Consider the following 17,273-nt stretch of genomic DNA (forward strand, 5'->3'; position numbering starts at 1 on the left):
GTTGCAGTATATATGCCTTAATGTAGAGCTCAGAGACTCAACACTGCAACAGGGTATCCTGGCTACAGAATGCCACAGACACTTTTCCCCTAAATATTCAAATCATCATAAATTCAAGACAATAAAAGCTTCACATCAACTCAGGACCAGGCAAGAGTCTTGGTGAAGAACATTTCCCTGGAATGAAGCATCTGGCAAATATCTTATCAAAGTCAAAACCCAAATTAACTGATATAAGGGAGATTGTAAAATATTACAGTGAAATTAGGACCACTTTACCAATCACACAGAGACATTTAAAATGACACCAAACATGAATATAAAGCCACAAGATGCACCTTATTAAAAACTTCTTCTGTGGAGCTGCTCTGGTGGAGAAAGTAAAGTCCAGGGCAAAAATGGGGGGCTCAGGATGCATGATCGAGACAACCTGAACAACTGGTTTATTTTGCATGCTTAAACTAGTGTGACTGCAGCTTGAGTGCTTTAGGCTTGTTTGATACCTGCAGATTGGTGTTGAGGCAGGGCTGGAACTTAATTCCTGGAGGGCTGATACTCTGCAGAATTGAGACACCCCTGGTCTAGTCCTACCCCCAACCCTCGCCACTATTGATGTCTACCCCAACCCCCCAGTTATTATCTACACCATACCAAAAGCTGAACATAAACTAATGGGCGAAGTCAGACCAGAAGAAAAACAGCCAATCAGAGTCAGAATATGTGCTGAGGTTCTCAATCACAGAGTTTAAAGGCTCATACACACCAGGGTGCTTTTTGTTTGAGTTTATCATCAGCATTTTACGAGATGTTTCTGTATTCAAACCAAGCGATTTTCACTGGCGTCAAGGAGAAGAGTATGAAAAAAAAAAAAAAAAACCCTCAATTGACGTTAGATGGTGCTACACAACTTTAAGCTTATGACACCCCACTTATAACATTGAAGAGGGGAAGTTCACACGCTTGTCATTAAAGTTACTGGTGATTAGAAACAAGCATGTTTAAAGTAGCAGCTCCTGCAATGAAGAAATTGATCAGTGCAATAGGCAGCTCCACGTTCATGTCACCTCTGGGCATCTTCAAATGTGCGCTTGGATTCAGTTTTGCGCTTGAGCGACTCCAAGTGCAGTTTACTGTAACTTCAGTATCTCAGTGCACATGAACAAGTACCTATTTGATTGAAGGTTGACGTGGCGTCAAAAAAATAAATAAATCCACACAAGCATGAGGCGTTTCTTTAAAATGATGCTTTCACGCCTGGCGTTTTGCGCGTTGGTGTGTACGATCACATTGCCGCCATTTTAGTCGTCATGAGGCGTTAAACATTGACGGAAAACAAGAGCAAAAGGAATCTCGATGTGCACAGGCCTTAAAGATAAAATTGTACCTCTACACAGTTTAGTCTATATTAGAATTAGTTCGATCTGAAAAACCATTACATAGAAATTCTCTTGTATCATTCAGCCCTAGTTCATGCCAAAGTGATTGTCAATGTGAAAACTATACTTACACTAGATGGCAATTTAGATGTACAGACACAGGACTGTATTTGAGTGAACTGAAATCAATGTGGTTTACTAAAGGAAACCCTGAACTTGGCACCACTTTGAAGAATATATCTATCTATCAAATAACTTGAATCACCAAATAAAAAAGTAGCTAAGAGTGACAATCTAAAAATTGGATTATGTACTTTTAAAGATTATGGAAAGCAAAAATCTCATTTGAAGTTTCTCAATAATAAATTTGGGATGCAGTAAACCACCACCAGTTTTCATTCAAGGGAGCGGAACACTTGATTAACATTTAAAGAATGCAATGTTTAAAAAAAGGACTTTTATTTTCAAAATTCAGTAGTCAGAACTGAAACAATCATGGACAGGGGGACGTGTAAGTGGTCTCAAAACTGTCACCTGAAAAAGAGAAAGCAGAGCATGAGTGCCATCTACAGGAAGTTCAGCTTAATTAAAATCTCAAGTATGACAAACGTACTTCTCTGATAATAGTCATAAATATTGATGACCGCTGGCTTGAGATTCTGCACAGCAACAGTCTGTGTCAGCTGTATACTGTAGGTCACAGGGATGCCTTTGGGAACCTGCAGATGGAGATAGAGAGGATGGTTCACTTAAACTTTTTCCCCACTTAAAAAAAAAAAAAAAAAAAAAAAAAAAAAAAAAAAAAAAAAAAAAAACACAGAACTGCTCCAAATGCAAGCTACTGTGTCTTCTGTCTTCAAGTTGGTGAAAATATAAGATGTCAAAAGTCCTGACAGTTAAGGTAGCAAGTTTAGTAGAAACTCCAGTCTCACCTCTTGTAGATAGACAAGGACATGATCACCATCAGAATCAACCCTCTGCACTAATGGAGCAAAATTGGGTGGAGATCCAAGCTGCGAGAACGAAAAACACTCAGAAAGAAGTCTCAAGGATCCCAAAAGTCAACCTGAAAACTCATACCAACCAGTGAGGTATCTGCAGTGAATCCTGACAAGAGCTTAATGTCCACCAGAACCATGTTAGTAGTTGGTTTTGGACCATTGTAACTTAAAAAAAGAAAAAAATTGGGGGAATTTATTTAAGGTGATTATACAATTTGTACTTTGAGGGCTAAAAGGTCTGAAATAAACACGTGACCTTAAAGGCCCTGGTACAAAATAAAAAAAAAAAATTAAATAAAAAGATTCCTACTTTACTGTAAAGGTCAACATTAAATTGACTGGTGCAGCCTGGCAGTTTCCAGTCAACGTCGCAACAACACTCAGTGTTTTGGAAACTCTAACAGGAGTTGGGATGTTGTAGAAACAGAAAACCTGTGGCCGTAAAAATAAAGGCAATGAATCCATGTGGTAAAGCCACCAACATAAATGAGCGTGCATACAGACCTGTACAGAAGCACAGGCAGATCCAGTTGCTACAACACTATATGTGCCTGGAAAGTTCTTCAGTGGATTCTCCTGATACAGCAGGCGGTTGTTGGGAGTAACATCAAAGTTGAACACATCTCCTGCTGGCACCGAGGACTGAACTGTGACTGTGCTGGAGCCTCCAGGGCTGAAGACTCGTGCAGCATACAGAGCCATGGCCTGAAGAGCCACCACTGTGTCCTAGAAGAGCAAAATGACCAAAAGTTTAAAGAAACCATTTCAAGTGGTTCAAATTCAGAACACTTACGAATTAAGCTGCTTGGGATTTGCCACAGTTTGGCAACAACTTAAGCACTGTAACTCATGAAACTTGAGCATCTGTATTTTACTAAAACACAGCCTATATTTATATAATTTGGTAGAGGGTTTTATACAGGTGTCTTGAAGGCAGTGCAGTTTTTGTATAGGAGCATGAGCTTCCAGGTAATCAAAAACAAGTTCAGTACAAGTTACACAATGCCCCAAAGAATGCACTTTAGTTAATGTTAAATCATGCCTGTATTATGGTATCATTTGCTAGCTGAAGTCACCTGAGTGGTGGTAAAGCCACCATAGGGATTCTGCTGGGCCACAAGCCAGTTGACAATGCGGTTAGCATAGCCCAGATTAGCAGTGGTCACAGGCTGTACAGTGAGAACTGCTAGCAGCACATATGCACTGATCTCCACTGCCAGAGTATTGCCAGAAGAAGTCTGAGACCAGTGGAGAGTAGTACCTAAAAGAAAGGTGTGTTTAAGCAAGCCAACTTTAAAAAAAACTAGACTGAGTGACAGGAAGACCTATTGCCAAACCAATTTATAAACAGGTCTAACTTAATTTTATGGATAAATTACCTTCAGAAATGGCAATGTTTCTCAGGGCACTTAAAAGCTGTGCTCGGGTGTTGGTCTCTCCAGCCAGACTGAAGGTATAGGCGAGCAGAGCAGTTACATAAGTGTTTCCCAGATTCCCAACAAGAGGCCTCAAAAATGACAGAGCCTTAGTAATGACAGGATCCTGGAAGGAAAGAGGGAGTCAACTTTATTTGGTCAAGGTTTAGTGCTGTGGATATGTCATAATTTAAATAAGTTTGGGGTACAAAAATAGTAAAACTAAATTTACTTTTTCCAATATTTTAACTAAAGTTTACCGTGACTGGAACTCCAATTTCAAGCAGCGATGCAACTATGTAGCCAGTCATAGTCACGTTATCATCAACCCCACCCTTAAAAAAAAAAAAAAAAAAACATTCAAGATCAGCCTTGGTTATAGAATGTTTGAAGAAACGTGATATACCTTCATGTCACTGTGGTACAGAGTCCCCTGTTGCATAAAACCACCATTTGAACCCTGCTTGCTTATCAACCAGTCCTTTGCACTCTGTAGAACATTGGGATCTATGTAGGTGAAGTCCTTCGCTAGGCCAAAAGTCCTCATGACAAAGGTAGTCAACCTGTGTATGTGTTAGATAGATGGGATAAAATAAATATTTCTGCTTTAAATCAATACTTGAACCTTAGGACACGCACCATGTATTGGACTCATCATAACCAAAAGTGCTGAATGAACCATCGCGGTGCCTGTAGTTCAGCTCTCTTTGATAACCTGTTCCAGTCCAAACACCAAAATTTGATTAGGAGGCATAGAGAATTTCCAGTCTTACAGATTGGAATGCTTTAGACTTGATAAATACTCAGATTTGATTATACCACTCTGAAAATAATTCATGGCAGTGTCTTGGATGGCCGGGGTGAGCTGTGCAGTTACTTTCAGATATTGCAGGGTGTAAATATTGGGAGCAAGAATGATCATATTCTGTTCTCCACAGCCATAAGGCATCTGTAGCAAGTTTGCCAAATTCTTCAGTGCAAGACCCATTATGTCCCCTATGACAGATATATATAAAAATCAGGCAAGGACAAAAAAAATATTAAAATAAAATCAAAATTAGACAAGTAACTGGAAAGTCAGTGTCCTAAGACTCATTGGGCTGTGAAATTCACTGAATAAGGACTTACTTTGGAATCCTTTTTAAATCGATCAAATTTGCTTGTGGAACTGAATACATGGATCTAAATGGTCACAATGGTTAAGGTTCAGGTTTGATCACAGAATTAGGGGAAGCAGACAAGCACATGAAAGGAATTGAATTTCATGCAATCTCCAGGTTTGAACTTTTTTACTCAAGTGGACAATCTGCCCAATGTTTTAAAACCTGTCAACTGTGCAGCATTTATTAAGCAGACACAGTTAACATTCTAAGATTAGCAGACTCGTGTTAAGTTTGTCAGGGTTAATTAACTTTATTATTTTACACATGTAGAATGTCTGCTATCACGGATTAATCTTAAAAAGCAACTGCTGCTTAAAGTATGACTGCCAATTAAAACGAGTCTGTGCTGCCCTACAGTAGGGTTACAGTGTCCCTCTAGGAAACTTTACCTATGACTGATACAGAGCATCTGGCTGATCCCTGGATGACTTTTGTTGGAAATGTGATCTTCACATGCTCCGAAAGCATGCTTCCTGTGAATTAAACAACTGATCAGTTGACAGGACTTGGATCTCTAGTGGTCATGTATTAAGCTGAACTAACCCTTTGGACAGAGTAACCAACTCCGGGTAAAGGTCCTTTCTACTCCTTCAGCCTACCGGAAAAACACAACAGTAAAAAAGCACCATAAGCTCCGCTTTCAGACTTAATATTGGTTACTTACCAGAACCAGCAGACTTCGAGTGACAATGTCAGTGTGTCCTCTTGATGGTACGGTCACAACCTGATTGTCACACAGTTGCTCTGATGGGTTGGCCTGGGCACTGATGGTCACATTTACGGTTCCTACACAAAAGAAATCAGTTGAGCAACACCCCTACACTGTCCATTTAAAGAAGTCAGCCAAGAACCAACCAATAACAGAAGCAGTTAAATCCCATTTGAAGGTCTTTCTCCCGTTGGCAGAGAGATGGGTTGAATAGTGACCAATGGATTTAAGAGTGAAGTTGGAGGATGGTGTTGGAGTCACTTGAACCTGATAATGAAAAGCATTAGGCACTTTACACACAAGGATCCATCACCACAAGCGCAACCTATTTGTTCTAAAATAATGATAGCGCCTGTAACCATTTTCATGATGAGCAAGAGGGTACTGGAGATTAAGATTGTGTTTAAGTCTTAACTGTTTTAAGCTTAACCTACAAATCGTACTTTGATTCAGGTGCTTCAAAAGAATTAACTGAATAAAATGCCTTACTCGCAGAATTAAAGCAAATCTTGATCGTTAAAATGCATTTACAAAGAAAGCATGTGGGAGGATCTTCTCTAAGTATTAGAAACTGGTCATCCTGAAGTGACTAATTCTACAGTGGGATAAGCAATCAGATCCCAAAGATTGGTGAATTTTAAAAAAAGAGGTGGTTTCTTTTTTTTCAACATTAGGGTTAATATTAGGATTTTCATATAGATTAATAGAACCCAGACCTTGATGCATTGGGACAGATAATTAAAGACCGTGGCCTTCAGTTTTAAAATTTCCCCACGGATTATGGAGTAAGGCAGGGTGAGCTCCAGGAAGAAGGGCTGGAAGGAGGTCAGCAGAACTGGTGGAGCCAGACCAAAACCACTGGAGGCTAGACAGAAGGCCTCAGTGTCCCATGTGGTGATCGTATCAGGAACTGTCAGGGGAACTGATGTGGACCCAGAGTCTCTGAAGGGAGAAGAGGGAAAAAATAAGTTAGTGAAATTTAAAAAACTAAATAAATAAAATTATAAAGGTTCCACCACCCCCACAGTAATGAGTTGCCAGATCCAGGTTTCTGGAAAGTACGTCCTGATGGTCACATCAGCAGGGGAACCTCTGTCACCTCCAACATGTTCTTCTAGTGCTACAGGTGCAGCAACACTTTCAAGCATTTCAAAACTTTCTAGAGGTTGAAAGGGAACTGAGAAAAATGTTTCAAATTAGAGTTAACCGCAAACCTTTGAAAGACTTGTACTTTCGGCGTTACAGCTGGCAAATTTTTGGTTTAACTAAATCTGACATACCACCCTGGAAGTTGCGATAGTAGTTCAGCCCTCTGTATGTTAGGCACTGAGGTTCTCGAACTGGCAGATTTGTTGCAATCTTAATTCCCACACTCTTTAAAAAAAAAATAATAATAAATTAAAACATATAAATAAAAAAAAAAATTATAATAAAATAAATAATAAAATTGGTTTTACCTTAAAGGTGTTATAAGCTTGATCTGTAGGAACAGCTCGAAGAGGTCGAACATTTAGGCAGTCCTGTAGATCTTCAACACCAGGTGGATAATCAGATAGTGATTGGAGAGGGAGCATGTTAAACACCTGAGAAAGACCAAACCAGAAGACCTCAAAGTCAACTCAAGTTTACCGTTAAATCTCCCAAATTTGCATTGTATTTTGAGCAAAAATAAATGTTTAGTCATGGATGTTTTGGATGACATTCTACACTGACAAAACATTTCCCTCCCCAGCCCTCTTTGTGGAACTTATTTTTTTTGAAAATTAAGATTGTGAAGTTGATTTGAGCTTATTTTAAAGAGCATCAGATTGCACTGCAAGTTAATAAAACAGCTAATTAGTTACCGAATCTGCATTCAGACGTCCTCCTGACTGCATGATCAGGACACTTTGATCTATAGCACTGAGGCCACATAGAGATCCTGCTTGAGCAGAGACGGTCAAAACATTTCCTTCACCAGGAACAGCTGTAGCAGGAGAGAACTGTAGAGAAACCTGCAACAAAAATATATAAATAAAAAAAAAGGCATGTCACACTCCCTACATGAAGCAAAGACAACTGGATCTACAAATACCTGATTTGAGAAGCACTTCTCAGTGTTAAAAGATGCACTACCAGTCACTACAGTCTGACTAGGCAGAACACAGAAGACCAGAATCTGCACCATCGGAGCCATCTTTGCATGGACCGGGAGATCAAAGATCACAGTGCCATTCGTGAGGGTATTAGAAGCCAGAGCTTGAACAGGTTTATAGCCATGCAGAACGAGAACTCCTCTGGACATGACCTAACAACAGACAGCTAGATTAGTACCAAACAAATAGTCCAACAAAGCAAAATTTAAAAATTCACCATATAGATGATGTCAGCACTGTAGTCGCCAGTCTCTCCAACAAATGAATACTTGACAGTCACTGGATAAGTGGTGCCACACTTCAGAGGCTGCTGTAGAGTCACTATAGACAGATCACTAAAGGTTGGGTTGTCAGGAGCAGCAGTTTGGGAAAGCTGAACCACCTGTGTATCTGTAGCAAAGTGTGGCGAATTAGAATCAAAATAACCCTGTGGAGTTGCACTTGCCTGAGGGGAAGGGAAGAGAAAAAAAAAAAAAAAAGAAAAAAAAAAAAGTGTTAAATACTTTGCTGGAAAAAAATTTGAACGCTCAATACATTTCTCAATGCATTTCTTGAAAGAGTACAGGTTCAAAATTTGCAAGTCATACCACAAGGTTCAGATTAGCTTTAGGAAAACTAGTAGTGTTGAGGGAGAACTCTGCAAATCCGCTTTCATCTGTGGTCACATTGAAGAGCATCTTGTTGGGCCATATGCTGCTGTCCAGCAGATAGACTACCTTGGTACTGACTGGGTTACCATTGAAATCAGTCACAGAGACCTATGTAGGGAGAGAATGAAGCACTGACCTTGAATTGTTGAACTTGTTTCCAAAAAAAAATTTAAATAACTCGGGTCAATGCAAACTTGCGAATATAGGTGAACTTCTGCAGGGAGGCATGTACAAACAGGATTGCACAATGCATTTGCCATGATTGGAATTAGTGGACATTTGCTTAACACAAGAGAGGTAACTCCACATTCAAGCAGAAAAAATTTGGTTGGATTAAATATATCAGCATGTTTTAAATATATGGTATGTTTTACAAGTCAACTTGCACCACCTTTGAAAGGAAAGCCCGAAAAAAAGGAGATTTCTGCAACAAGTGATGAATATCAACTTGCCTTCCCATTCACCGTTGACCCATAATCATAGAACTATCGGGAGATCCACAAATGTGACCTTGCCAACTTCAAATGTAATCGACACAGTTGCAGATTTTGACATGACAACATCTGGAAGGGGGAAACGTAATATGAAGGCACCAAATAAAAACAGCATGTTGAATTCAGCCTGTAGTTTACCTGTTCCCTTCTCTGTGACGTTGACATTAACAATGAAGGAATCTGCAGGTTATTCTCAAAACTGGTGCCAAAAAAATGTTGATGTACTGAGTGTTAGAGAGGCACAGCCGGTGTCGTTCATCTGGTGGCAAAATGGTTATACGGATCAGACACATTGATATCTAAAAAAATAAATATTTATTATATACACATGATAAAAAGGGCTGCTGAAAATAGCCATTGCAATTTTTATGATAGCAGTAGTGACCAAACCATAAACTAATACATCAGGTTAGTTCTCTTGGAAGCGTACTACTACTACTACTACTACTACTACTACTACTACTACTACTACTACTAATAATAATAATAATAATAATCCCTATTATTTAGGATTTCCTAAATCTGCAAGTTAGGAGCTGCTTTTAGCCTTCAGATATTTGTGACTATATGGGCCTTCGGTGTACAGTGGTCACTCATACCCAAGCAGTTTCATTCAGACAAATGCTGGTCACTTTAGAATCCTGAATGAAGGTAAGAGGTTGACGGCACAGGTTCACAAACACTTGACCGGGTACAGGCTGCCCATATGTGTATCTGAAAGAGCAAGAATAGATCAGAAAGACCACAAATGAAGCATTACTAAGACTAAAGGCTTCACTCACTTTCCACAAGCCTCAATTTTCAGTCCCACATCTGCAACACTATACGTCTGCGGTGTGTTTAGAGTTGCATCAAACTTGGGTAAAACTAAAACAGAAAGAGCTTTAAGACCTCAGATCTGCTGTTGTACAGTTGTAGATGATATCAAGACTCACCATATTTTTTCACATCAAAGTCTGGGAGATCATTCGATCACCAATATAAGCCCTCAGTGTGTACGTCCCAACCTGTGCTTCTCTGTCTAAGACATGAGAAAGCTCCAATATCCAGTTTGTGGATGAAATGTTTGTCCACTGATGAATTCGGATCTTGTTATTGTCCTAACGAAAATTAAACAGCACAAATTAAGGGGGAAAATAGTTAATAAAATTTCTTCTGCGTCAAACCACCAATACAGTTCTTACCCTCCACCACTACCAGACTGTACTGAAAGACCAAGAATGTTACCATTAGCCAATGATATTTGAGAAGTTATATTAGGGAACGGGGAGAAAAAAAAAGAAAAAAAAAAAACCTTAACCATTTGGTCTTGAGGCACAAACTTATCACTCATTGTAAGAACTCTGAAATTCACTGGGGGAGGGGAAAAAAGTGATAAAGCACCTGTTAGACTGTACTGATCAGGGGGCATATTCACTCTAAATAGATATAATTTTTGTTTTGTACAGGAAGCTCTTATTTGAGGTGCTTCACTAATACTCTGATAAAGCTCTCACAGCTCACCTGTCTGTCCTGGATTGTAGAGGGGTTTGTCTGTCTGGATGAAGGTCAGAGGCAGATAAGACCTGAACATCACTTTACGCTCTTCAGTCATTTTGAAGGACTTTCCCTGAACAACCACCCTCACCGTCTGCACTGAATCTCCACTTACTTGAGGAGCCTGTAGAGAAACAGTGGATATTTCACACCCAGAAATTCACATTTCCTCAACTTAAAACCTGATATGTAACAAGCAAAGATATTAGGAATGTTTGGGGGGGGGGGGGGGGTCATTTTCATTTGAGAGAACAGTTTAACAGACCAAAAACCAGAAGAAACATCCATATATTGTAAGAAAATTCAATAAACCTGGAAATGAAAACAGCTGTGAAACTTCCTCCGGGACGTCTGCTGCACAAGTTGAATTTCTGAGCTTTTCTCATCGATCAGAGAAATGGTCATTGTGAGACTCCCTTTGGGCTTCAGAAGACTAGCACACAATTTAGCTTCAGAGCCAGACTCAATCAGTGAAGGAAATGTCACCATGAAGAACCTGTGGAAAAACAGTTTACATCAAGAATGGATCAGTTCCCTATAGGTGTAGCCTTGCTGGAGAAATTGATGAAAATGTGTTCCACAGTTAAATCTACTACCGAATATGGTTCAGCTAATTGATGCTGGCTAAACCTGAAAATACAGTGGTTGGACAATAAAACTCTTGGCATTCCATTGACCCAATACTTGTGCTGGATGGGCCAATCACTGCCATAGACTGCAACCATTCTGGACAGCCATGTGACCCAATGGTTCACACATTGTATCCTGAAGGCAGAGCCATATATCAAGATAAGAGCGATACACATAGCAAGACTGGTAACTAGGGTTGGTAACCAAAACCCGGTGCCATTATGGCACCAGTACCTTTGGAACCAGTATGCACTGGACTGAATCAGCATATGAATTTCGGTGCCCAATTCCGGTGCTGCGACAAGAGCATGAAGCAGGTCGCACACCAGAAGCTCTGCTCGGCCATGTGCAGCGCCATGCATTTTAGAATTCGCAAGTCAGCGGCGCCCAGCCACCACTAATGACTGTTCATTTTTCTGCCGGGCCACAAAGTGCCATCTAAATGGTTTCATTTTAAATAACATGCAAATGTGCATGTCTGGTGTGTGATACCATCAACTGTCATGCGAACGCCGTGCCGCAGCTCTGAGCGGCGCATTCGCGGTGTGACGTCCTTAAGCATCAAGGGGTGCATTAAAGGCACACGCAAGTCGCGTTGTGTCACCATCTCTAAATGTTTAATTCTATACAGCTTTGAGGGATACGGATGTTAGCGATGTCAGGCGTTTGTTATTGTAGCTTATAGAAGGCAAATCGCGCAGTACGGCGCATGCGGTGAGTGACTCACTTCGTATCTCGCTTAAAATGATCTAAGATGATTTGGCAGATCCTGGATCTGTTAATCTTGATAACTGATCTCTGGCTAATTTGGTTTTTCAAACAAGTTTGTGAATCAGATTAAAATGTCTGGATGAACTGATCTGAGATCGCTGCATGTGTTGTGAAGGACAGATCGAATCGATCCTCGAAATCATGATCAGCAACGCAACGATTGGCTGATGCCACAGCAGCGTAATGACATCATCTGATTAATATTCAATTATTCATGTGAGAAATTATATAAAATTCCTAGTAAACGGTTTGTTAAATATGATACGCAATAGGTTTACTCCTTGTTCTGGTCTGCATGCTTGGCCCTTTAAGGTGTCGAGAGCAATTTTAGTTTTACAGTTAGAGTGGATTTTCCTTATAGTAGCAATAGTAGTATTAGTGTAGCCGGTTTATTAATCGGTGTAAAGAATAACTGGATGTTTACAAAAGCATTTTGAAATCGGTAAAGGCGTCTGCAACTTTTGTGAACCATCAAATCACCGTCATATTAACGCTCAAAACGGGTTTATGACTGCATAAATTTATTGCTTAAAAAAAAAATAAATAAATAAAACATTGTGCATGTCTATTATCATACACAAACTGTACTAAAGTGATCTAAAAAGTTCATATCGATAAAGTTCTCTTTGCACCTTTGTACTTTCATTTTAGGGGTTCAGATCGCATAAGTTATTTATATAAATAAATAAACTCTTACAATTTCTTTGTGACAGTGTAGATGTAAAACCCATGAAAAACATAGACACTGGTGGCAGGAGAACCTCTACTATATACACATTGTGAAGTGCAAGGATGGCTATAGCTCCATAATATTAAACCCCGAGAACTGTTATGGAACTCCACATGAGACAAGACCACAAGAATGGTCCGGCACTAAAACAAACTTTCTAATCGAAGAAGATCAGCTAGGAAACCAGTGGTTCAGGTGGTCTCGATAATGCATCCTGAGCCTCCCTCTTTATCCTGGGCTTTACCTTCTCCACCAGAGCAGCTCACTCACATTCCACACAGAATGTTTAAGTTTTTAATAATGGTGTATCTTGTGGCTTTATATTCATGTTTGGTGTCATTTTAAATGTCTGTGTGATTGGTAAAGTGGTCCTGATTTCACTACTATTTTACAATCTCCCTTATATCAGTTAATTTGGGGTTTCACCAAGAACCTTGCCTGGGCATGTGTTGATGTGAAGCTTTTATTGTCTTGAATTTATGGTGATTTGAGTATTTTGCTGAAAAGTGCAGAAGTGTCTGTGGGATCCTATAGCCAGGATTCCCTGTTGCAGTGTTGAGTCTCTGAGCTCTGCATCAGGACTTATATCATGCAATGCATTTCTACATGGTCTGGTATTAAGTATCCAACTCTTAAATGCATCTTTGAATAATTGATGTTGTACCATCTGAATTGGCTTATTTTGTTTAATTATGTGAACTGGAATGGAAAATCTTTGCCTGACAAATAAATGTACAATTCTTGGTCAACTCTAATATCTCCTGAAATCACTTAAATCTAGTAGATGGTTTAGGCTGATGTTTCCGCAGCCTACGACCAGGATTAGTCATACATTCAGGCTCAATAAATGGAGCATAGGCACAGCATTGGAGACCTGTTGATTTCTGACAAATCACTGACTTAGTATGATATAATCTAGGGGCTAAATCAAACTTTCTGCAAGTATGAGCAAGCATGGGATGGCCTAATATTACTTAGAGGATATAACTGTGAACTAATTTCCTTCATCTAAGAACCAGAACCTGCGAGGATCGGTCCGTGAGCAGATGGAGCTGGCCAGCATACTGACTCTAAACAACTTCGGGCCAGTGATGAACCATTAACTGAAAAGAATTTGTTAGGTTAATCAATCTAAATTAGATCAAATCACAACCTGTAAGGTGATCAGACTGAATTGGATGAATCAATTTAAATTATTATAAATTGGTGTCGGATTAAACGCATGTAACCTTCACCCATTATGCTAGTTCTATCATTGGACTAATAAATGGACCCTTAGTATGACAATTACAGTTCATTTTATTAAAGCAATTACAAATAATGAAAATGTACTGTCCTTAACCTTCACGTACGACTGGGCGCAACCATTAGAACCTTTGAGATGTCCAGTCTCATTTACTTCTATATTTAGAGATGCTAAAAACAGCTCGTTATGCGGTTTGATGTTGCAAACTTCCATTTTCTTATATTATTATACTTGGTCTGTATAGTCAAGCAAACACTTGTTTGTAGAGAAAGTAGTTTTACTGTTTTCTGACATTACTTATTCCTAATAATTTCTCCAAGATGCGACTTAATTGAAAGTTCTGTTCACAAAAATGAAAGCATTTCCTCCTTTAACAGTAAAGGTCAGTACAGTCACCAATTAAGCGTGGTGGTAAAGTTTGGTACTGCATCAAAACAATCTTACTGAATGCTCACTTTTTGATAAACTTTATATTTGGATTATAATTTGATGCCAGACTGCAAACTCCATCTTACAGAGCAAGGCTAGACTATAAAGCATGCTCTGGATCTGTTGGTCATGTTTCCATCTGTAATATCTGAGATCCATGGCGTGTTAATTATCAGAGGCCACTACGGTTCTCCTGACGACATTTTCAGCTTACGCTGAGAGCCTTCATGACAAAGGAAATACACAGTGTTCCACTAAGGCAACCCAGGGTGCTAAAATATTTGCATTAGCATGGTTTAAGTAGGTTCACGTAGCATGTTTCTTAAATATCTGCAAACAGAAGGTACATTTATGCTTTAGAAGAGTCCGAAAGTTACAGAAACTACATACAGGATGGTTTTAAAGGCTAGTTAATAGAACTTACGGCCCAGAGCCCAGTCCATCAGCAGTGACTGGTCCTATTGGTTTTGGGACTTCAACAACAAGGGTGTCAGAAATCTTGACAACAGCAACGAAACAAAGGAAAAGGACTAGATTGAGCCATTTCCAAACACTGCTCTCCATCACAGCCATGATGAGCAATCATCCAAGGCTTTCTCCTTTAGAAACTCTGCACAATGACTCTCTACAATCCACAAGTGATGAATCCCAACAATACTGAAGGAACGCAACAACTCAACACTGAGCAGGTATAGACTCCACTAACGAGACACACCTGATTCAGCTCATTAGCAGACTGCAGCACTGGTGCTCTGCCAACAGCCCACTCACACAAGATAGTCTTAAAGGTGCCATGAAATGAAAATAAAGCTTTTTAGATGTTAGTATCAGTATTGTTAGTTTTTAGGATATATATATATATATATATATATATATAATATATATATATATATATATATATAGGATATATATAAGCTAATGCGCTAAAAAATAGTGACAAAATTGGCATTTAAAATCCACCTAAATTGATCAATGGTTTTATTCAAAATATTTCAAAGCACTTCTCTGGTCCTTTAATGGTTTCTGCTGCAAAAGAAGAAAAATAATAATAATTTGTGCTGCTTTATTAAAATAATAATTATAGGTCATTGTAAAAGCAGAGATGCCCAAACCAGGGCCTGCGGCGGCCCCAAAGTTTGCCCATGGTTGATTAACCTTTGAGTTGGCCGACCATCCCATCTGAGAAGAGAAGGGAGAATGATGGGGAAAGTTTAAGATTGTCAATTCAAATTTAACGTAAAAGCTAACTGAAATGAATGTTTCAATTAAACGGTGCAAATTAAGTCAGATTTTGTTGAAATGTACACACTGTCACCTAACAATTCAATTCAAATTAAGTTTATTTGATAAGAAAGCGCTTTTTACAATAATTATTGTTTTAAAGTAGGGTTGGGTGATGTCGACTAATTTGCCATCGTACAATGTCTAATGTGAAACATCACGATGGACGATGGCATGGTCCGTCATAGGCGGCGGTAAATTAATTATTTATGAATAATTAATTCATTCATAACGGATTATTTGTAGCCTACTGTTCAACTACCTGACCCACATGGTCTTGTTTACCATAATCAAATCATAAATAAAAAAAGATAAGTTACACACAAAATTACACCGGTCAATCACTTTTTCTGCAGGACTTGACGTCGGCAAACTTGGTTGGTAAAAAAGGAGCACAACCAACAGTATCTGAGGTTTTCACTAAAATACTAAGCACAAGGTGAAAGTGATTAACGCAGTGTACTGACGCTGTGACACGTTACCTGATAGATTCAAAAGACTGAAGAGTCGTTACATAAAGACAAGATTAATTAAATATGACGTTTAACAACTATAGTGAGACGCGATGTGATCCAGTGGTACATCCTTGATAATCTGACGTGCACTGCTCTCCGGAGCTCAGACGAGCGCATGAAGGTGTGTGTGATGTGCATTGTCAGTGGACGGAGGGCTGTTCAGAAATGCTAGGTAAAACAGTGTGGATGTGGATCATTTTCGTTCTAAAATGCCATTTTAAAACTAAGATGTATTAGTGTAAACGGGCCTAAGTGTGTATTTTTCACTGTCGGGTTTGCATCAGCAATGCCAAACAGCATCGTGTTGTCTATCGACCATCAGCAATGGCATCGTCTATCGGCCCAATCCTATTTCAAAGCAACTTTACAAAATGTGAATATTATTGCAATACAATCAGATTAACTAAAGTTACAATAAAATATAAGTGATTATATACATAGTTGACATGGCAATTCATATTGGTGATGTCTATGTGTACTTGGTTTATTCATTCATTCATTTTTGTCAGCTTAGTCCCTTTATTAATCTGGGGTCACCACAGCAGAATGAAACCGCCACTTATCCAGCATTTGTTTTAATGCAGCGGATGCCCTTCCAGCCGCAACCTATCTCTGGGAAAACATCCACACACATACACTACGGCCAATTTAGCTTACCCAATTCACCTGTACTGCATGTCCTTGGACTGTGGGGGAAACTGGAGCACCCAGAGCAAACCCACGCGAATGCTGGGAGAATATGAAAACTCCACACAGAAACGCCAACTGACCCAGCCGAGGCTCGAACCAGTGACCTTCTTGCTGTGAGGCGACAGCATTACCTACTGCACCACTGCGTTGCCCCTGTGTACTTGTTTAATGAAGTGTATTTGTGTATTAAGTGTATGTGTTGTCCTGAAAGTCCTCGATGGTTTTGGATCATCTTCCGTATGTAATGTCCTCGACGTCCTCTATGGTTGGCGTCATCTCTTCGTCTGTGTTGTTCTTGAGGTCCTCAGTGGTTGGCATCAACAATGCGGAGACTTCGTGAGCAAATCAAGTCAAAGGCAGATTCTGCTTGACTAGTGTATTCAGCATTGAACTCCACTGTGTTATTAATGTGATTGTTTTATTGCAAAACGTTCTCATTTTAAAAAGTTACACTGCATTAGTTAAAACCTTTTAAATGAATGTTTTCTCTTTGTTTGAAATA

At 39.4% G+C, this 17,273-nt stretch overlaps 1 protein-coding gene across 1 annotated transcript; it reads right to left on the reverse strand.

The window, feature by feature from the left end:
* Positions 1-1,828: 1,828 nt before the first annotated feature.
* Positions 1,829-14,858, reverse strand: zgc:165453 (alpha-2-macroglobulin-P). The gene is given in 36 exon segments (XM_056452996.1): positions 1,829-1,910; positions 1,990-2,095; positions 2,309-2,389; positions 2,461-2,542; positions 2,688-2,809; positions 2,882-3,103; positions 3,454-3,638; positions 3,757-3,919; positions 4,053-4,127; positions 4,199-4,355; positions 4,432-4,507; positions 4,612-4,788; positions 5,345-5,428; positions 5,499-5,550; positions 5,620-5,741; positions 5,811-5,931; positions 6,381-6,607; positions 6,686-6,841; positions 6,945-7,038; positions 7,122-7,247; positions 7,509-7,658; positions 7,739-7,951; positions 8,017-8,244; positions 8,387-8,557; positions 8,902-8,934; positions 8,936-9,012; positions 9,082-9,202; positions 9,543-9,657; positions 9,726-9,810; positions 9,879-9,899; positions 9,902-10,043; positions 10,135-10,149; positions 10,244-10,296; positions 10,447-10,603; positions 10,792-10,975; positions 14,710-14,858. Coding segments are annotated over 36 exon segments (4,383 nt in total). The 3' UTR covers positions 1,829-1,869.
* Between the last annotated feature and the right edge of the window lie 2,415 nt (positions 14,859-17,273).

Source organism: Danio aesculapii, chromosome 3 (assembly GCF_903798145.1).
Source record: "Danio aesculapii chromosome 3, fDanAes4.1, whole genome shotgun sequence".
Taxonomy (NCBI): domain Eukaryota; kingdom Metazoa; phylum Chordata; class Actinopteri; order Cypriniformes; family Danionidae; genus Danio; species Danio aesculapii.